Source organism: Notolabrus celidotus, chromosome 15 (genome assembly GCF_009762535.1).
Source record: "Notolabrus celidotus isolate fNotCel1 chromosome 15, fNotCel1.pri, whole genome shotgun sequence".
Lineage (NCBI taxonomy): Eukaryota > Metazoa > Chordata > Actinopteri > Labriformes > Labridae > Notolabrus > Notolabrus celidotus.
This window is the reverse complement of record NC_048286.1, coordinates 32,791,480-32,813,530: the sequence shown is the minus strand read 5'-3', so window position 1 is coordinate 32,813,530 and position 22,051 is coordinate 32,791,480. Positions and strand designations below refer to the sequence as shown.

Below are 22,051 nucleotides of genomic sequence, written 5' to 3'. Positions count from 1 at the left end.
CCACACTCATTGATTATAATCTGTCTCACCTGTCACCTCATACAAGTTTGATGAGTGTGGCTGATTAGAGTTATTTATTCACCAGATGAAGGAAGCAATGAAGAGTTAATGATAATAAACTGATGTGATAAAAACATAAATACATGTATGTCAGGCTCTTGAAGATTTCTGGAACTTGGATCCAGGATTTCCACAGCCTACTACATCTTGGGGAACAGTTTTGCACTTGCGCATTGGCTGATATTTCAACACAAGAGGTTGCGTAATGCTCAGCCTGGTGTTATTTCTGTAGTAGGATTGTACCATCACAGCACAAGACCCCCTTTGCTCTGCACGTTCTCGTTGATCCAGCATTTTTACCCTCTTTAATAATTGATTGAAAGGAAGCAGGACTTCTGAGGACAGATCAGACGTGTTTATTGTGGAGCTCGTGACAGGAAGTATTGTCTCCTTTTGGTCCAGCTTGACAGCGGTACCTGCTGCTGCTGCTGCTGCAGCGGAGGAGAGCAGAGCATCACTGATGGACCCTCCGGATGACTGAAGTGTCTCTGTCTCCTGAGCTCAGCACAGCCTGCAGTATTTCGAGGAGAGTGTAGCTCGATGTCTGATGTCGGTGCATTGCAGGTTTACAGACCGTGCAGGGGACAGAGTCAGTCCTGAGCGCGTGCGTTATTGCGCATCCCCAAAAGCGCATTTTGGGGCGACCACGGAAAAATCCCATTAACAGGCAGCACCGGTTCCAGCTCCTCATCGGGCTATGGAGTTCTGTGGGTGAAGGCTCGGGGTGACGACTCTCAGCCAGAATTTCGCCAAAATTACGACCGCAATCAAATACTGCTCACTGTCTCCCGGCAACGGGGGAGACCACCGGCAGCTCGTGATGTCCCGTGCCAAGGAGCGGCTGAAAGGCGGGAATGAGACCAAGGACAGCGTCACTTTGCTGCCATGCTTTTATTTTGTAGAGGTACTGCCTGTCTGTCTGTCTGTCTGTCTGTCTGTCTATCTGTCTATCTATCTGTCTGTCTGTCTGTCTGTCTGTCTGTCTATCTATCTATCTATCTATCTATCTATCTATCTATCTATCTGTCTATCTGTCTGTCTGTCTGACTGTCTGTCTGTCTGTCTGCACAAACACCATTATTTTGCACAGGTGCAGCATAAGGTGCATCTTCAATGAAATCAAATATGTTGGCAGGCTGCTGCTGCTGCTGCTGCTGGTGGTTGGAGTTGATTGACTGGTTGGCTGATTGGCAGGCCGGTTATTAGTCACAGACTGATTGATGAGTGGTGGGTTAATTGAAATTCTCAAATGTTCCTCAACAGTTTTTCTGTAGCTGATTTTTTAAACAGTCTAAATATTCAAGAGCAGGGGTTCCCAAAGTGTGGGTCGGGACCCCCTGGGGGGTCAAGAGACAAAAATGGGGGGTCATGAGATGTCTTCCAGAATTTATTTTAGTTATCTAAAAATATTTATTATTAATACTATTGGTATTTATGTTTTCTTATGTTTATTTTCCTTTTTGTGTTTACTGTTAATTAATATTATTTATCTGTTAATATTATTATTATTATGATTGTATTTTTTCTTCTCTTTGTTGGTTTTGTATTACTCATATATAATTTGTTAACTTGTGGTGAACAAAGAAATACCGAAAAAAAGTTGAATGACAAAAGTTATCTATAAATAGTAAATTTTACCCATTATAGAAATAAATATGGACAAAAATAGTAGCCAAACTTGAAATAAAACCTTGAAAATGCCTTTCTTTGTTGCCAGATGACTCCTAAGTTTAGGGTTAGTGAACAGTTAATCATCAAAAGCATCAGTAGCAGCAGATTAATTCATAACAGCACAGGAAACACAGACACATGCTCATATAGGTAGGATCATTTTCTGCAAACCAGCTAAATGAAGCCACATTAAATCACTTTGAGGGGCAGTGGGGGTCGTGAGTCTTTGGCACCTATATTTTGGGGGTCGTGGGCTGAAAAGTCTGGGAACCCCTGCTCTAGAGCAACCCTATTCAATTAGCTGTATGTGCAACGGTCCCAACAGTTTCATGGTACATCAGAACTCTATTGCATGTTTGCAAAATGTAAGACTACAACATTTAATTCACATTTCAAAATCTAGTTTTTGTTCCAGTTTATCGTAAAGTGCCACCAAAACCAGAAGTTGTTTCATTATTGTTGGAGCCAACCCGGTCAAAATGTATAGATGTCTGATGGTCACAAGTTACTTCACATGCCTCAAAATAATATGCTTAGAAAGAGTGTCGTATCTTAAAGGTGACATATCATGCAAAATGGACTTTTTAATGGTTCTCTACCTGAAATATGTGTCCCTGTCTACAAACCCCCCGAGAATGAAAAGAATCCATTCTGCCCCTGTTCTGATTTCTCCACCTTTCTGTAAATGTGTGCTGAAACCAGCCGTTTCAGACTTCTGTGGACTTGTTGCGTAACAACAATATCCGGTCTGTCACGGAGTCAGAGCTCGGAGCTTGTTCAGCCCATAGACTGTATAAAATACAACTCAACCCCTCCTCCGTTTTTCATTCCCTGCACACATGTGTGCTAACAAGGAGCTTAGGAGGGAGGCATGCTAGTTGTAGGCTGTCTTAATAAACACAAAGGTCGGTTTTACTCCCCACGTCTGCAGATTTGAAGATCTAGTGGATGATTTTTATTTTTCATGGAAAAGTGCTAGCGCTAGTTAGCATAGCCACATAGCTACATGTTTGTAGCTGTAGCTGTAGCTGTGTACAAAGACACACGTCGACATACTGACAAATAAAACAACAAGAAACACTAAATCTGTGACCAATCGTTCAGAAAGGTCCTGCTACAGGCGCCTCTCCGTCAGGATCAGATTCTGGATCAGATTCAGAGGGTTGAAGTAACGTGATCTCTGAGCAGCCGTGTATATTCAACCAACATGTAAACATTAGATCAACGTGCTGGACAACCGAGACACACCCACTTCCTGAGGGGGCGTGGTCAGAGAGAAAACAGACTGTTCTGAGGAGGACTGAAGAAGAGGGCTTTTCAGGCAGACCAAAATCTGATTTCAAAGTGTTTTTTTGAGCATAAACTTTAAAGACATGTTTTGGGGACCTCTTAGACCAATATATGTTGATGAAAAAAGCGTGATATGTCACCTTTAACAGCCTGTGATGTGCAGATGTAGAATGAACTTCCTGACACTGGCTAGCTTGGATAGTTATTAGATTTATTACAATCAAACAGCACAGGTATCAGGCAATCATCGCGACCGCTGGGAGGACGAGCGGGCCAGATGAAGTCGCCTCTCCCTTGTCTCTGCGTTCTGACTTAAACACCAGAGAGGTGCCCTCAAAATAGAATGAGGGTGTCCTCAAAACACATACATATATGGACTCTTCAACACAAGTTTAACGTTAGCTTCTATTTGACTCCATTTCTGAAAACCTTGTTTTGAACCTGTCACTGTTAATCACATTTATTGTCTAGGTGAAGGTGGTCTTCTTTTAGACCTCCCTGAAGCCATTCTTCAGTAACACATTCTTGTATGCCATAACATGAGTTAAACATGAGATACTTCAGGAACAAAATCAAAAACAACAAACAACAATAAAACCTGTGGCAGTTCAGTAAAACAAAGAACAGCTTTGTGCCTCCTCACATACATAATCGGTTCTCATCTTGGTGGACATCACGCTTCTTGGTCTGATCAGAGAATTTCATTAACATCATATATCTCATGTTTTCCCCGAAAACCTCCCTGCATGGTAATGCTTCATTTATGGCATTCAACAGAGACATCTGATCCTTTGGACGATCGCCATACTTTCAACCTCCAGGCTGAAACAAACTCTAGTGGATTCAGGAACTCCATTTTCTTTCCTTTGCTGCTCAGCAAAGCGTTCTCTTAACAGTGTGGGTCAGTGGAAGCTGACATTATCCCACACAATCACAGAATCTCTCAAATCTGGCTTGACGAGATATCTCTCTCTGTTCTGGTATTAGATAGTGTTCCTCTGCCAGGAGAAGTTGGGTGTTGAAGGGCCCAGTGTGTGGTATTCTCAGCACTTTTTGGGCCTCATACACCAACATCCTGAGATTCTGCTTTAATTTGTTCTTTACAAGGTTTCTAAGAGAAATCAAAGCAGATCCACGAACATGTTCACATAACTGTTCTCACCTCTGTTCCAAGTTTGAAGCTCATGCTTGATGTTCCTAATTAGCACAGGTATCTTTCTCTGATTCCCATTGGAGGACATGATCCTGCAGTCCCATGTGTAGTAGTGAGATGTAGTAAAAGGTAACATGGGACTTCCACCAGATCTATGTCTGGTCCGTCTCAGATCCGCTGCAGTCCGGCTTCCTGCTCTCTCATCCGTCTGTAAACGTGGAAGCTTTGTGAAAGTCTCATTCATAGTAGAGCTGTTGTATTGCATTGCCTTTGATCGCACATGTGGTCATAATGTTATGGCTTACCTTCAGTGTACATGGATGTGTATTTCAGTCCACATCACATGCTGTGTTGCCATGGTACTGTCAGACAAGTGTCAGCATAAATAGTATGTGGGCCACTTGCCATTTACAGAATGCTTACACTGTGCTATCACTGAGCTCTGCATGCTGAGGCGGGTAACGATGGACTCATCAGCATCAAGACAATCACGCTTTCTTGCAGTCTGATTTCAACACTCCTTTTTTTAAAGTATAATTAACACAAGAGTCAAAACTCCTGGGACTTGATTCTGCTTGCTGCAGCTTAGCGTCTGCTTTTATCATCGGGTGTTGAATCTGATGTTGAAGGAGGTAAGAGAGTCCTCAACAGAGTGTAAGCAGGTAAAACTGTAACAAATAAAACAGCATACCAAGAGAAGATTTGATCCTCTTCACTGATGATGTGTAGCCATTATCTTCCTTCAAGTCAGCTTTGGTATGACCTCAGTTCTTGCATGATCCTCAGCCACTGAAATGACAGTTTGGGGCTCAGTTTTAGACAACCTCTGTTGAGCATCATCTGCAAAAATGAAGCAGGCCTTGTGGCATTCTGTTATACTCATACAGTCCCACTGGGGTTGTAAGCAGTGTATTTTTTTGTTATCTACCTCTGCTATTGGAGTGTTATAGAACCCTGAGGTCAGTACTGAAGTCGGTGTTCCCACCCAGAGCAGCAGAGCAGTCTGGCTGCTGCTTGGGCAAGTGGCTGTGCATCCTTGAGAGTCCTTGCCTTCAACCACCCATGGTCTCTCATCAGTGAGTCTGAAGTGATAGGGGAAACGTTTTGCCTCTCCACAGTCCAGTGCAACTTCTTTCTCTCTTCATGGCCAGCATGGTTGATGGCCAAATTCCACCAGATTCGTGTCCGGAAAAAACCTGATAGGTTTCTATTCTAGTCAATGTGTTAACTTCCACTGGATCCACTCCGTTGCGTTCCGGCTGCGTCTCTGATCCGGCAGGTTGGAGTCCTCCGGATCAGATACACAAGACTTCTATTTCTGCATTCGATGTATGTGGAGCAACAATGAGCCTTCATTTCCACCCATTAAGAGATGTGAAGCCAAAATCCTGCCATGGTATGTGCAGGAGTGGTGGCAGGTGGAGCTGCAGGACTCTTACCACACTAACACAGGACTTCCACCAGATCCGTGTCCGGTCCATCTCTGATCCATCACAACACAGGATCTGATAGGTTTCTATTCTAGTCAATGTGTTAACTTCCACTGGATCCACTCCGTTGTGTTCCAGCTGCATCTCTGATCCGGCAGGTCGGAGTCCTCCGGACCAGATACACAAGACTTCTATTTTTGATGCCAGAGCACGACGCATCAATCTCAACAGAGCAGATGGAGCGGGACAGGAAGTCAGGTTTCACCAAAACAAAACGAAAACATCCGGTTAATTTTCAGAATAAAACACTCTGTGTTATCACCAGATCGTATTTCACTTAACTACAACAACAAACCAAAGTCATGATGAGCGGAGCCAGGCCTGGAGTCAACAGGTCAGAGGTTTTCAGAGGACCAGAAAGACAACATGGTTGAGGAGAGGTGGAGGAGGAGAATCCTTGATTCAGTGATTACCGTGGGGAAACCTCGGTCACATGACTCCAGCTGTCCGGTTGGTCCTGCTCTGTGCTGAGTTCTGAAAACGCAACCGGTGGGTGTTGACGGACGAGAGAGCACGGAGCCGGACCGCAGCGGATCAGAGACGGATCTGGTGAAGGTCCCGTGTTAGGTTGATATCAATGTCACTGAGGCCGACCTGTTGCAGCCGCTGTTTGAGATCTTTAGTCTAGGGGTTGTCACAACTTTCCTGTGGTTTACCTTTCTTGTGTTGACTGGTGTCCTGGGAAACTTCCAGATCCTCCACAGCTAGACATGGAGATGTACCTGCCAGCTAACTGTTTCTCTTTAGAGTAATAGGCTCATTTGACAGGTTAACAACGCTAATGGGAACCCCTGTGTCCTCCCAAGAGTGGTGTGATGATGTGGCCACCTATAATGTTTCATGGCAGACTTGGATGATGCTCCTCACTTCTCCACCCACGATGAGTTTGCCATGAGGTCAAGAAACCTCCACTGGAGACAAGACACAAATAATCATTGCTTAGTTCTGATAACATACGTGCATCTGATTAAATCATCATGTTGGCCACTACAAGAATGGGAACAAGACGTTTAATTTCCACTCCATACATGCACCTGTGATTGCTGAGAATTCCACCACAGCCTACTGGCACACTTTTTTGTGTGTCGTGGGAATACGTCCTGAGAGTATGCTATCACTCAGCATCTTCTGCTCTGCAGGCCATGGAACCAGAGTCAAGCTTCCCCTGCATATGGGATTTATTAATGCAGACACAAATGTAAAACAGCTCATCAAACAGGCCCACTCTTTGTGTGTTTGGACCTTTAACTTAAGCATCAGTGTTGAAGGTTTCTTTATTAGTGCCCACACATTCCCTCTTTAGTTAGAGGCTGTTAGCTCTGTGCATGTGGGGCACGCTGACTTTGAGCAGGTAGGCGGCGGGGACAATTTCTTTTGATATGATTTGGGTCAAAACACGCTAGACACAGGCGTTTCTGCCCGCAGTGTGCAACAGTGGGGCGCTTGAAAGACCCTGTATGATCCCTGGTGAGTTTGGGCAGAGGGAGTCTGTTCATCTGCAGCCCGACTCTGATAGTGCGTGATCAAAGAGACTCATGACTGTTTTCAGATGGCTGCAAAGTGCTCTGCGTTGGACTAAACCTACAGGGGACTTTCTTGCAGTGCATGCTGTCACACGGGGTCTGGACATGAGCTGTGACATCTTTAAGGCGTTTGGATTCGGACAGTGCCTGATTTCATGTTTCCGTTTTGGAGCGATCAATGCACTTTTGATTTATCCTGGCTGTCCATTTATCTGATGCTTTGGACTTGAGGACTGCAGCAGGTCTGGGACCTGGGTTAGACGGAGTCCTGAGGGAATGCTACATTCAAGTTCATGCTAGTTTTGCATGACTGCCAACCCTAGCTTTAAGAAGCACTGAGCGAAGGTGCCGCTGATAACAGGAAAGCATTCACTGAGTATCCGCCTCAATCATCCTGAATGGCCGGCAACTTCTGCACTAGTGTGCATGTTATCAGTTCACAGGTGGTTGATGCACAGACTCTGCATGCACAGCAGTCACTTTGTGCTCTGGGGAAGGACATAGCAGCATGACATGTCTTCACTCATAGTAGAGTGCTTGAACTGCAAGTGTTTATGGTTTAACCATATCAGCTGCAGCCCTGATTTCCATATCAGCATTCTGTGTGAAGCACTGTTTCCTTTAGGGAGCCTCAGTGTAATAAGCAAGAAGAAGTACAGTGAGCGGGTAGGGAGTAAAGCATGTAAAATATTGTGTGTGTGTGTGTGTGTGTGTGTGTGTGTGTGTGTGTGTGTGTGTGTGTGTGTGTGTGATTATCAGCCATTTTTGCCCTCGGCTGTGATTCAGCAGGCTGCTTTAAACGTGACTCTGGACAAACATCCTCTTTTTGAGCCGTTGATTATTCAAGCTAAGAACATGTGACCGATAAGTTGCCACTGTGTTATGTTATTATTCAGGGGCTCTGTCAGGTTTTTGTGCTGGCAGTGCCCACAACCTTAATTTCAGAGAGCTTCTTGCTGAGTCTGCTGTTGCTAGGTAACAAAAGTTGTCCCCCACCATTTCCACTTCCTTTAGTAGTGACAGGAAAGCTTGTTTTCAAATGCTCTGGATGCCTCATATCTGCTTTTATTCCACGGCATTTAACAAATCAATTTATCAATCAACCTTTATTTATAAAGCGCCAAATCACAACACATGTTCTCTTCAGACTCTTTCCAAACAGCAGGTCTAGACCGTACTCTATGTTCTATTATTAACAAAGACCCAACATCAAGACAGGATCAGATCCAGTCCCATCTTATAGACAGGACTCAGTCTGATCTCATCTTAATCCACCATGAGCAGAGCACTTTGCAGCATTTAGCAAGTTACAGTGGCAAGGACAAACTTCCTTTAACAGGCAGAAACCTCCAGCAGGACCAGACTCATGTTAAACACACATCTGCTGAGACCGTGTTGGAGAGAGGGATAGAGGGAGATGAAGAGAGAGAGAGATGATAGTGGGGAGACGGATAGTAGTAGTTGTAGCAGCTGGAGTCTGGCACGTCCACAGCAGCAGAGATCCAGAGGAACCTACGAGACAAGGGAGCTCAGGGACTCCAGAAAGGTCTAAGAAAAGAGAAAAGAGAGGGAGACCAGAAGAAAGAAAAAGAGGAGAATAAATAGTGAAGGAATGACAGAAGGAAAGGACGGGATAAGAAAAGGAGACAAAGGATGAAAACACATGGAACGAAATAGAGAGAAGTGAAGAAAGAAAGAAAGAAAGAAAGAAAGAAAGAAAGAAAGAAGAAAGGAAAAAGGAATGAAATGAACAGAAAAGAAAAGAAGGAATGAAAGAAAGAAAGAACAGAAAAGGAAAGAAAGACAGCCGAAAGGAATCAAAGGAAAGAAGGAATAAAAGGAAGAAAGAAAGAGAAAAAACAAAGAAAGAAAGAAAGAAAGAAAGAAAGAAAGAAAGAAAGAAAGAGAACAAAAGACAGACCCAAAAAAGGAATCTACAGCAGAGATCCAGAGGAACCTACGAGACAAGGGAGCTCAGGGACTCCAGAAAGGTCTATGGTTAGTAACTTTAATGGGACAGGAAGAGTTAAAGTGAGAGACAGGCAGAGAGAGGAGAGAGAGGGAAAGACAGGATCCCAGTGTGCCAGTCTAAGCCTATAGCAGCATAACTAAGACCTGGTCCAAGCCTGATCCAGCTCTAACTATAAGCTTTATCAAAAAGGAAAGTTTGAAGCCTACTCTTAAAAGTAGAGAGGGTGACTGCCTCCCGGACCCTGACTGGTAGATGATTCCAAAGGAGAGGGGCCTGATAACTGAAGGCTCTACCTCCCATACTACTTTTAGAGACTTTAGGTACGATGAGCAGGCCTGCATGTTGGGACCGTAGTGCTCTAGAGGGGTAATGGGACACTATGAGCTCTTTAGGATACAAAGGTGTCTGACATTAAGAGCTTTGTAGGTCAGAAGAAGGATTTTAAATTCAGTTCTAGACAGTCTGGCTCTGTGCTCTGACCTGCCGGATCAGAGACACAGTCAGAACACAACAGAGCGGATCCAGTGGAAGTTAACACATTGACTACAAGAGAAACCTATCAGATCTGGTGCTGTGATGGATCAGAGACGGACCGGACACGGATCTGGTGGAAGTCCGGTGTTAGTGTGATGAGAGTCTTGCAGCTCCACCTGCCACCACTCCTGCACATGCCTTTGCAGGATTTTGGCTTCACATCTCTTACTGGGTGGAAATGAAGGCTCATTGTTGCTCCACATACAGCGAATGCTTCTGGTGCTTAAACTAGATTTACTGATGCTTTTATTTCTCTGGTACGAGGCTTCGTTGTTGAGATGAACGTGCTTACACTCTGCTGTTTCTCTTCCGTTTGCCCTTTACCGTGTTGTTTCCTTTTTCCTTGACTTTGTTTTGGGTCGTTGGATCACATGTCATCAGCCGTCACGTGTCCAGCCCAAAGCTTGTTGTGCTGCAAAGATCATATTTGGTGTAACACAAAGCACTGTGTGCACATCAGTGAGGTAATGCACAAAAGGACTCTGGTGAAACTGAGACAGTGATATATTTTAGAAAAGCATAACAGGCCTACTCTTCAATAATGTCAGATTCATAGAGGTGCTTTGTTTTAATCAGGTATTGCAAAGAACTGAAACATGGATAATAACTACAGTTTCTCCTTTCTCCTCCAGACAGTGCTTCTCTGTCTCTCCCTTTTCCATCTCACACACTGTCACACCATCCTACCCACTAACTGGCTGCTAGGCAACATGGCCCTCTGAATGTGGTGTATTTTTATATCTATGTGTTCAGGGCTAGAGACGTTAAGAGGAGAAAAACATCCCTACTGTGGTTTGGTTTCTTCTGTGTGCACAGAAACCACTGAGGTTTGGTGGATACGTCTCTGACATTATCATCACATTGTAAGCTTTTTACATGCTGCATGATGTCATGAGGGATTTATATTCAGGAGGTTTGTGTTTTCTTTTTTGTAAACCACGTTACAGGAATGTCAAAACAAATACAGGGATTAACATTTTACGTTGCTTCGGATTTTAGTCACTATGATTTCAGGGATTAAGAAGAAAGGTGGTTGGTGACATTACTGAGCATCTAAACGGCGTTCTCAAACTATGCTGGTACATGGGCGCCCTCCAGTAGTATACAGAGGAGACTTATTTTCATCTTCATCATGACATCCTGTAAAGAAGCAAAGTGTGAGACTAACCTGTGATGGGCAAAATCATGAGTGGAGGATAAATGAGGACCAGCCCTGTTGAAACTGAGTTCATTTGCTACTTAGCAGTGGTGCAAAACAGTGAAGAGATCAGATCCAGTCCCATCTTACAGACAGGACTCAGTCTGATCTCATCTTAATCCACCATGAGCAGAGCACTTTGCAGCATTTAGCAAGTTACAGTGGCAAGGACAAACTTCCTTTAACAGACAGAAACCTCCAGCAGGACCAGACTCATGTTAGACACACATCTGCTGAGACCTACCGTGTTGGAGAGAGGGATAGAGGGAGATGAAGAGAGAGAGAGAGAGAGAGAGAGAGAGAGAGAGAGAGAGAGAGAGAGAGATGATAGAAAAAGAGGAGAATAAATGTTGAAGGAATGACAGAAGGAAAGGACGGGATAAGAAAAAGAGTCAAAGGATGAAAACACATGGAACGAAAAAGAGAGAAGTGAAGAAAGAAAGAAAGAAATGAACAGAAAAGAAGGAAAGAAAGAAAGAAAGAAAGAGAAAAGGAAAGAAAGACAGCACAAAGGAATCAAAGAAAAGAACGAATAAAAGGAAGAAAGAAAGAGAAAAAAACAAAGAAAAGTAAGAATGAAAGAAAGAATAACAGACCCCAATAAGGAATCTACAGCAGAGATCCAGAGGAACCTACGAGACAAGGGAGCTCAGGGACTCCAGAAAGGTCTATGGTTAGTAACTTTAATGGGACAGGAAGAGTTAAAGTAAGAGACAGGCAGAGAGAGGAGAGAGAGGGAAAGACAGGATCCCAGTGTGTCAGTCTAAGCCTATAGCAGCATAACTAAGACCTGGTCCAAGCCTGATCCAGCTCTAACTATAAGCTTTATCAAAAAGGAAAGTTTGAAGCCTACTCTTAAAAGTAGAGAGGGTGTCTGCCTCCCGGACCCTGACTGGTAGATGATTCTAAAGGAGAGGGGCCTGATAACTGAAGGCTCTACCTCCCATACTACTTTTAGAGACTTTAGGTACGATGAGCAGGCCTGCATGTTGGGCTGTGCAGCCTTCTGTGCTGTGAAAACTGAATACTTCATTAAGGGCTCCACTGTTGCATTCTGGTTTATTTAATGAGCTCTGTTAAGAGAGGAGCAGTATCACACCACCATTTCTTCCCATAAAGGTAAGGTGGTTATATAGTGGGATGGGAGCTTAGTTAGAGCTGGCTCAGGCTTGGACCAGGTCTTAGTTATGCTGCTATAGGCTCAGACTGCCACACTGGGATCCTGTCTTCCCCTCTCTCTCCTCTCTCTGCCTGTCTCTTACTTTAACTCTTCCTGTCCCATTAAAGTTACTAACCATAGACCTTTCTGAAACAGTGAAAGTTTCCTCATCCTTCTCTTCCATAGATTTCAAGATGATTGTTTTGAGGTTGAGGAAACTGAGGGGGTTGAAACTCTGTGAAACTGAGGGTTTGTTTCAGTGCACAGAACTGTGTTGTTGTCTGACGCTTCATAATTTCCATCACACTCTCTGCAGCGCTCACCCCCTCGGTCAGTCACATTGGCGATGTCCTTGTTGTTTTTTCAGGGCCTTTCCTGTTAAAGGATAAACAGCTGACTGCCGCTCAAGGTATCGCTCAGCCATCTGATAGCTGGAGTTCCAGCGTGTGGGCACATGTTTTAAAGAGACAGAGTTTTGGCAGGTGAAGCATCTACTGCTTCTTCTACAAAGTATGTGCAGCACTTGTGCTGCGATGGAGAAATGGAACCACTCTGTTGTATACATAGAGATACCTAGCTAACTGCCACTGTTTCTCAAATGCTAAGTTTTATAAGCATCCTATTTGTGGAGCCAGTCCTGCTTCACTGACCTCATTAACTATGTTTCTGGCGTTGTCCGTCATCACTGTGATGGTTCTGGGGTTTTCATGGTTCTACTTAGCTCTGCTTCTTGTAGCTTCTAGGCTAGGTGTGCTGATCATACAATAGACTGTATAAAATATGGACGTAGTATCCGTGACATCACCCATCTGTTACTGAAGCGCTGTTTTGAGGCCAATCGTCGGCAGGAGTCATATTGAAATTGTGGAACTCAACATAACTGCTGTCGAGTGAGTGTGAGGTAAAGAGGCGGGCTTTGAGCCTCCTCGCCAACAGCTACAGTGTTCCCGCCTGTCAATCAAGTCAGCTGTGCCTCTCATTGGAAGACTCGTAATCTCAATATCTTTGAAATTGCTGCATTAGAAAAAAAATCACCCGCCGTACAGTGTGAGCCGATTGAAACATGATCTATCCAGACTACACTTGTCTTTTGAACCAGGCTGTAAACATGTTTATTTCTGCTGTAAAGATCATCTTCTTTGAATTGGTGTGTATGTGGTTTTCAGTGTTTCTGCAGCCAGCCTCAAGGGGATCCTTGATGAACTGCAGTTTTTAGTTCACGTTCATTTAAGAAAAGAAATTAAACAAAGTTCATGGTCTGAAAATGAACTATTTAATCTGCAGTCCCCTCCAAAAGGATTGGAACAGTGAGGCCAATTCCCTTATTTTTGCTGTAGACTGGAAACATTTGGGTTTGACACCAAAAGATGAACATGAGACAAGAGATCAACATTTCATCTTTTATTTCCAGGTATTTACATCTGGATCTGATACACAACTTAGAAGATAGCATTATTTGTAAAGGAACACCACATTTTTAGGTGAGCAAAACTATTGGAACAGACACACTTAAAGGTGACATATCACGCTTTTTTCATCAACATATATTGGTCTAAGAGGTCCCCAAAACATGTCTTCAAAGTTTGTGCTCAAAAAACTCTTTGAAATCAGATTTTGGTCTGCCTGAAAAACACTCTTCTTCAGTCCTCCTCAGAACAGTCTGTTTTCCCTCTGACCACGCCCCCTCAGGAAGTGGATGTGGCCTCGGCTGTCCAGCACGTTGATCTAATGTTTACATGTTGGCTGAATATACACGGCTGCCCAGTGATCACGTTACTTCAACCCTCTGAATCTGATCCAGAATCTGATCCTGACGGAGAGGCGCCTGTAGCAGGACCTTTCTGAAGGATTGGTCACAGATTTAGTGTTTCTTGTTGTTTTATTTGTCAGTATGTCAACGTGTGTCTTGGTACACAGCTATAGCTACAGCTATGAACATGTAGCTATGTGGCTATGCTAATTAGCGCTAGCACTTATCCATGACAAATAAAAATCATCCACTAGATCTTCAAATCTGCAGATGTGGGGAGTAAAACCGACCTCTGCCAGAAAGGCAGCGGGACCTTTTCTGAAGGATTGGTCACAGATTTAGTGTTACTTGTTGTTTTATTTGTCAGTATGTCGACGTGTGTCTTGGTACACAGCTACAGCTACGACATGTAGCTATGTAGCTATGCTAACTAGCGCTAGCACTTTTCCATGAAAACTAAAAATCATCCACTAGATCTTCAAATCTGCAGACGTGGGGAGTAAAACCGACCTTTGTGTTTATTAAGACAGCCTACAACTAGCATGCCTCCCTCCTAAGCTCCTTGTTAGCACACATGTGTGCAGGGAATGAAAAACAGAGGAGTTGAGTTGTATTTTATACAGTCTATGGGCTGAACAAGCTCCGAGCTCTGACTCCGTGACAGACCGGATATTGTTGTTACGTAACAAAAACACGGAAGTCTGAAACGGCTGGTTTCACACACATTTACAGAAAGGTGGAGAAATCAGAACAGGGGCAGAATGGATTCTTTTCATTTTCAGGGGGTTTGTAGACAGGGACACATATTTCAGGTAGAGAACCATTAAAAAGTCCATTTTGCATGATATGTCACCTTTAAAGTAAACTGATGTCCAATTGGAAGTGTGCAGGAAACACACTCCAATGAAACTAATGATTCACTAAGGTATACTCAACAGAGTTCAAACATCACATAGAAGTGTCATTTAAATTTAATTTAAAGTAGAACATACTAAAAACTATAGAAATGTATTAGTTTTACATTTTAACATAATTTAGTATATTTAAATTAAAAAAGCTTGAAGTTGAATGAAGCATATCTAAAAAAAACACATATGAAATAATAAAGTTTTCCAAAATAACACACTAAATAAAGCAGATTTAAAATGTATTAAATTTAAAAGCTCTATAGAAGAAGGAGAGACGTCGTGTTTTCCTTTCATATTTAACTCCCTGACTTTTAGTTTGAATGCAAACCTTTTCTTCTAAGCGTGTTCCTGGCCTGTGTTGATGTTAGTGTTTACTGTGTTGGGATGAAAGCCTTGATGTTCTTTCACTGCCATCCAAAACCAGTCTTCAGTATGAATAACCAAAGTACGTCAGATCTGCCTCTTTTCTTCTTCTTGAATATTTAAGTGAACCATCACATTTTAAATGTTCACGTTGATTGTTCCAGCAGTGTGTGGACTGGATTAGCTAACTCTGATGAGCTCCTCCTATCAGTGAGTGAAGGTGGTGTGAATGGATGAATGTGACGAGAGACGGTGAATGATATCCACCATTCACCATTTCACCGTTTGAATAAGAAACATGAACACATTTTGAAAAACACTGATATTTGTCCTTGAAGAGCTTGATTCTGTTTCATCTCTTCCTTTGTGTTGTTTTTGTCTCTCTGCAGCTCCCCATCCTGGCCTCCTCCGTTGTCAGTCTGTATTTCCTGGAGCTGACGGACATCTTCCAGCCAGTGCATTCTGGGTACAGCTGTAATGACCGCAGTCTCTCCCTGCCCTACATCCAGCCCAGACACGAGGTCTGCTCGTTGCCTCTGCTCTTCAGCCTGGCCTTCGCTGCTCCCACAGCCACTGTAAGAACCCCCTCTCCTGTCTGTCTCCTGTCTCTCTCCTGTCTCTCTCTCATGTCACTCTATCCTATCTGTCTCTCCTTTCTATCTCTCCTTTCTCTCTCCTGTCTCACTCTCTCCTGTCTCTCTCTCTCCTGTCTCTCTCTCTTCTGTCTCTCTCTCTCTCTCTCTCTCCTGTCTCTCTCTCTTCTCTCTCTCTCCTGTCTCTCTCTCATGTCTCTCTCTCATGTCTCTCTCTCCTGTCTCTCTCTCTCCTGTCTCTCTCTCTCCTGTCTCTCTCTCATGTCTCAAGGTTCAAGGTTTCTTTATTATCCCCGGGGGGCAATTTGTCTTTCAGTCAGCGGTGACACAAACAAAACAGTACAACACCAACATCAAAACATTCAAACGGTAACAACAACAACAGTAACAACTGGAAACAACAGTTATGTGGCATTGTTAAGCAGACTAGCTGCTGTTGGTACAAAAGAGTTCCTCTTCCTATTCGTCCTGCTATTCGGCATCGCGAATCTTCGGCCTGAGGGAATCCGGCGAAATTCAAAAAAAAAGGGGATGGTATGGGTCAGCCACGATGGACCAGGCCTTGCTGAGGGTCCTGGCTCGGTGGAGGCTTGACATGTCAGGCAGGGGTGTGCCCGCAACCCTGCTGCATATCTTGACAATGGCCTGCAGTCTGTTTTTGTTTTTTAGACTCGTTGACCCATACCAAGACACCATTGAAAAGGTTAAAAGCGATTCAATAAAACAGGAATAAAACATCTTCATAAAAGTCGTGTCGACATTAAAACCCCTGAGCTTCCGATAAAAGTACATTCTTTGGTGGGCTTTTTTACAGACAGCGTCGACCTGGTGCTCAAATGTCAGTTTGTCGTCGATAAAAGTGCCAAGATATTTGTGCTTGTTTACAATGTCCACTTCCGCATCATCAATAAAAACAGGGGAAAAGGCAGTGGGGGTCTTCTTAAAATCAATGACGAGCTCCTTTGTCTTCCCAGAATTTATCCTCAGAAAAGAATTATTGCACCAATTTGTAAATTCTGCCACCACAGGGCCATGGTCCGGGTTGCTATTGTTGAGCAGGGATACATGTCTCTCTCTCCTGTCTCTCTCTCTTGTCTCTCTCTCCTGTCTCTCTCTCCTGTCTCTCTCTCCTGTCTCTCTCTCTGCTGTCCCTCTCTCCTGTCTCTCTCTCTGCTGTCTCTCTCTCCTCTCTCTCTCTCCTGTCTCTCTCTCTGCTGTCTCTCTCTCTTGTCTCTCTCTCTCTTCTCTCTCTCTCCTGTCTCTCTCTCTGCTGTCTCTCTCTCTTGTCTCTCTCTCTCCTGTCTCTCTCTCCTGTCTCTCTCTCATGTCCCTCTCTCCTCTCTCTCTCTCCTGTCTCTCTCTCTTTTCTCTCTCTCCTGTCTCTCTCTCTCTTGTCTCTCTCTCCTGTCTCTCTCTCCTGTCTCTATCTCTGCTGTCCCTCTCTCCAGTCTCTCTCTCTGCTGTCTCTCTCTCCTGTCCCTCTCTCCTGTCTCTCTCTCCTGTCTCTCTCTCCTGTCTCTCTCTCCTGTCCCTCTCTCCTGTCTCTCTCTCTCCTGTCTCTCTCTCTGCTGTCTCTCTCTCCTGTCCCTCTCTCCTGTCTCTCTCTCCTGTCTCTCTCCCCTGTCTCTCTCTCCTGTCTCTCTCTCCTCTCTCTCTCTCATGTCTCTCTCTCCTGTCCCTCTCTCCTGTCTCTCTCTCTCCTGTCTCTTTCTCATGTCTCTCTCTCCTGTCTCTCTCTCTTGTCTCTCTCTCTTGTCTCTCTCTCCTGTCTCTCTCTCTGCTGTCCCTCTCTCCTGTCTCTCTCTCTCCTGTCTTTCTCTCTTGTCTCTCTCTCCTGTCTCTCTCTCATGTCCCTCTCTCCTCTCTCTCTTCCTGTCTCTCTCTCTTCTCTCTGTCTCCTGTCTCTCTCTCTGCTATCTCTCTCTCCTGTCTCTCTCTCCTGTCTCTCTCTCTGCTGTCCCTCTCTCCTGTCTCTCTCTCTCCTGTCTTTCTCTCCTGTCTCTCTCTCCTGTCTCTCTCTCATGTCCCTCTCTCCTCTCTCTCTTCCTGTCTCTCTCTCTTCTCTCTCTCTCCTGTCTCTCTCTCTGCTATCTCTCTCTCCTCTCTCTCTCCTGTCTCTCTCTCATGTCCCTCTCTCCTGTCTCTCTCTCTCTTGTCACTCTCTCTCTTGTCACTCTCTCCTGTCACTCTCTCCTGTCCCTCTCTCCTGTCTCTCTCTCTTGTCTGTCTCTCTCTCCTGTCTCTCTCTCCTCTACCTCTTTTCGACCAATGCGAACCGGGCTGTATTTCCGGGTGGTGCTGGTTCTCGCCCCAGGCAAGTGAACCAGCCCCTTTCCAGTCACCAGTCCACTTGCCAAACTACGTCCATACTGGGACTCGAACCAGCGACCCTCCGGTTCCCAAGCCAAGTCCCTATGAACTGAGCTACTGTCGCCCAAAGAGGCGTGTCCTGACCTGGAATCAAACCCGGGCCGCGGCAGTGAGAGCGCCGAATCCTAACCAATCTAAAACATCACTAAATGTTAAACATTACCAACAAAGCAAGTGAAAAATACTGATAAATACCGTAACAATGATAAGGTTAAACACACACAAATACCTCATTATGGCACATGTCACTGCCTCCTATCATGAGAAGGTGTGGTGACGTAAGCAGGTCACCTTCTCTGGGGAAGAACTGTAGAGTCAGAGACAGCTGTGTCAGCCAAAAGTCAGAGAGTCAGAGTTTTTATGTTTTTATTGAACCAGGAAGTAACTCAATGAGATGGACTCCTTGTACAGAGTGACCTGTCCGTGTTCAGCAGCAGCACAGAGTTAAGAAGAAAGAACAGCTGCTAGCTTCAGATATTGTTTCAGCCCTCTCTCTGAAAGTTAGTGAGAGCCTTGTAGCGTAACAGTCTCAATTTATGTTGCCTTGCATGCTGCCCTACATACTATCTTTAGCTTTACTTTGCCCCAACATGCACAGCATCATTCTGCCCCTCTTTTTTCAACACTCTCAGCTTCCATCACTGTTGTTCTTTTGGGTACTAGTTCATTTAGACCGTACTCTATGTTCTATTATTAACAAAGACCCAACATCAAGACAGGATCAGATCCAGTCCCATCTTACAGACAGGACTCAGTCTGATCTCATCTTAATCCACCATGAGCAGAGCACTTTGCAGCATTTAGCAAGTTACAGTGGCAAGGACAAACTTCCTTTAACAGGCAGAAACCTCCAGCAGGACCAGACTCATGTTAGACACTCATCTGCTGAGACCTACCGTGTTGGAGAGAGGGATAGAGGGAGATGAAGAGAGAGAGAGATGATAGTGGAGAGACGGATAGTAGTAGTTGTAGCAGAGATCCAGAGGAACCTACGAGACAAGGGAGCTCAGGGACTCCAGAAAGGTCTAAGAAAAGAGAAAAGAGAGGGAGACCAGAAGAAAGAAAAAGAGGAGAATAAATGGTGAAGGAATGGCAGAAGGAAAGGAGGGGATAAGAAAAGGAGACAAAGGATGATGAAAGAAAGAGAGAGAGAAAGAAAGAAAGAAAGAAAGAAAGAAAGAAAGAAAGAAGGAGAGAAAGTAAGGAAAAAGGAAAGAAAGAAAGAAAGAGATAAAGAAAAAAAGGAAAAAAGGAATGAAAGGAAGAAAGAAAGAAAGAAAGAAAGAAAGGAAAAAGGAATGAAAGGAAAAAGGAAGAAAGAGATAAAGAAAGAAAGAAAGAGATAAAGAAAGAAAGAAAGAGATAAAGAAAGAAAGGAAAAAGGAATGAAAGGAAGAAAGAAAGAAAGAGAGAAAGAAAGAAAGAGATAAAGAAAGAAAGGAAAAAGGAAAGAAAGAAAGAAAGAAAGAAAGAAAAAAAAGAGATTGGAATGAAAGGAAAAGGGAAAGATTGACAGAGAGAATGAAAGAAAGTAAGAAGGAATAAAAACGAGAAAGAAGTGAAGAAAGAAAAGAAAGAAGGACAGAAACTAAGGAAAAAGGAAAGAAGAAAAGAAAGAATGACTGACAGACCCAAAAAAGAAATCTATAGCAGAGATCCCAAACAGTGCCAGCTGAGTCTCTTCATGCTAACAGGCTAACTGTTATGATGCCTGCCTGTCCGTCTGCTTCTATGGTGTCATCTGTGATGAATGGCATTCCTCTTTGTTTCACTGCCCTCTACTGGTCTGGTGGTGTAGTGCATTGACTTTTTTTTTTCTCCATACGTCACTGGCCTGATTTACACAATCTCCCCGGGACTTCATAGACAACAATGGGGGCACAGGAACCTTTTAGTTCAGGGTAAAGTAGTCCTAGGGGCTAAAAGACCCCGGATCTCTTGGTCCAAATGCACCTGTAATAACTTTCATTGAAAAATTGAAGTTAATGTCTTCTCTGTAGTTTTTTCACTTTGCAAAGTTTTTCCGTGGGCCGGTTTTGGCCCCCCGGCTGCATGTTTGACACCTCTGAGCTAAACCATTACAAAGCTGAGACATCGGCACAGTGGAGACTAATAACAGTGTTTATTCACTCTCTCTAGACTGACTCAAGTGGTCAGAAGCGAGTACACAATGTCCTTACTCAAATAGAAAGTACTTAAGAAGTGAGTAATCATCCAAAAAAGATCTCTGCTTGGATTCATCCTAATTATTTATTTAATAAACATGTACACAGTTTAAATGTAAAACTCCAGGGAGGGAGTTTTAACCAGTGATGAAACAGACTGAAAGTATTGATGCGTTTCTCCTGACACACAGAAGCTTGCTCTCTAACAGTCTCTGTCTGTCTCTGTGTGTAGATCCTGATCGGAGAGGCCATCCTGTACTGCTATCTATCCAGGAGGTCTACACACACCGAGGCCAACATCAACGCTGCAGGCTGTAATTTCAACTCCTACATTCGCAGGGCTGTTCGCTTCATAGGTGGGAGGATTAATGCTTACACACAGCTTATACCCTGCAGAATCTGAGTGACTGAAAATTAAATGAATAACACCAGACAGCAGATGTAACAGTAACAAATCTTTAAACTATGCTATGGAGCAAAAGCAATAAAACGGCATGATGTTAAAGTCAGACGTCCTGTCCCGTTTCAGGCGTCCACATCTTCGGCCTGTGTGTGACAGCGCTGATAACCGACATCCTCCAGCTGTCGACCGGTCAACACGCCCCGTACTGGTTGGATGTATGTAGACCTAACTTGACCCACATTAATATGTCCACCTGTGATGAAGCGTTCATTCTGGAGGATATCTGCTCCGGACAAGACAGCGGGCTCATCAACGCCGGGAGGTAAGGACGACTGTGTGCAGCGAGAGTGGGTGAGAGGATGTGGGTGAACTACTAAGTGTTAGAGGATCTGTTTGGGTGATGTGAAGTCCTTTTTATGTGTAGCTTTATCCCACTTACACACACACACACAAACTACTCCTACCAATACAACTTCTTCATCTTTCACTACGTCTACCTGCTGCTATCACTGTTAGACTATCATCAGGGATCTGTCCATGTTAATGATATTTCACACTGTGTGCTCTACATACTGAGTTTTATTTCGTGAAAAATCATATTTTCACTTATAAGGGAATGTCCTCCAGATGCATGGTACGGATCGTAGACTGTATCTCACAAGGCTTGAAGTGAGGCCGCCACAAAAACTGCTCCCCCTAGTGGCTGGCTGCAGTATAGGTCAAAAACTCTGTCTCCCACATTCATTTGAATGGGACTGCAGTCAAACTTTAAAAAATAAATACACGTCGTACGAATGTTTCTCACATCCGTATGCTGTGGTGATATGTAGTTAGTATTTGACTGTTTTGTGTTCAAGGCCTCTTTTTTCTGAAAAGTTTATTTTTCGTTAGTTATTAGAATTTAAAAAACAGGGTTTTACTCCCGGGTTTACTTCGATTGACAGCAGCTGTAGAGAGGAACTCCGTAGGACCTCAGGACGCTATGCTGTAGGGTGGAGTTTGTTACCATTGAAACACACAAACACACAAATTCCCTCAAAGTAGTACTTGAAAAGTTTGAAAATTGACCTTAAAAGTCCTTGAAAAGTACTTGAATTTGACCATGAGAAAAGTGCACAAACCCTGTAAACTATTTAATCTGAGCAAGAGAACGGACCAGTCACTGCAACAGACGCATTTCAGCACAAAGCCTTCCTCAGCGTCGCGGGTAATAGCTTAAATACAGGAAGTCGTTCTCACATTTACAAAATAAAACTTTCAGGTAAAAAAAAACAACATGTATATAATCATAATGATGATAGCAAAGCTATCTTCTCTGATGGACAACACGTCACACCCCCTGCAGGAGACCATAACAACACTAAGGAGCTCCTTCAGTGACAGACTTCTTCACCCGCGGTGTCTCACGGAGAGATACTGCAGGTCTTTTCTTCCTGCAGTGGTCAGACT

The 22,051-nt window shown here is 43.9% G+C and overlaps 1 protein-coding gene across 1 annotated transcript in view; it reads left to right on the top strand.

The window, feature by feature from the left end:
• The first annotated feature begins 268 nt into the window (after positions 1-268).
• The window catches only part of LOC117826274 (phospholipid phosphatase-related protein type 4-like), a 34,050-nt gene continuing 12,267 nt past the window's right edge, over positions 269-22,051 (top strand). Inside the window, exons 1-4 of the mRNA XM_034702223.1 lie at positions 269-964; positions 15,461-15,646; positions 20,432-20,555; positions 20,729-20,924. Of these exons, the coding sequence (XP_034558114.1) occupies positions 881-964; positions 15,461-15,646; positions 20,432-20,555; positions 20,729-20,924 (590 nt within the window). The 5' untranslated portion in view covers positions 269-880. The remainder of the gene's footprint in view (positions 965-15,460; positions 15,647-20,431; positions 20,556-20,728; positions 20,925-22,051) is intronic.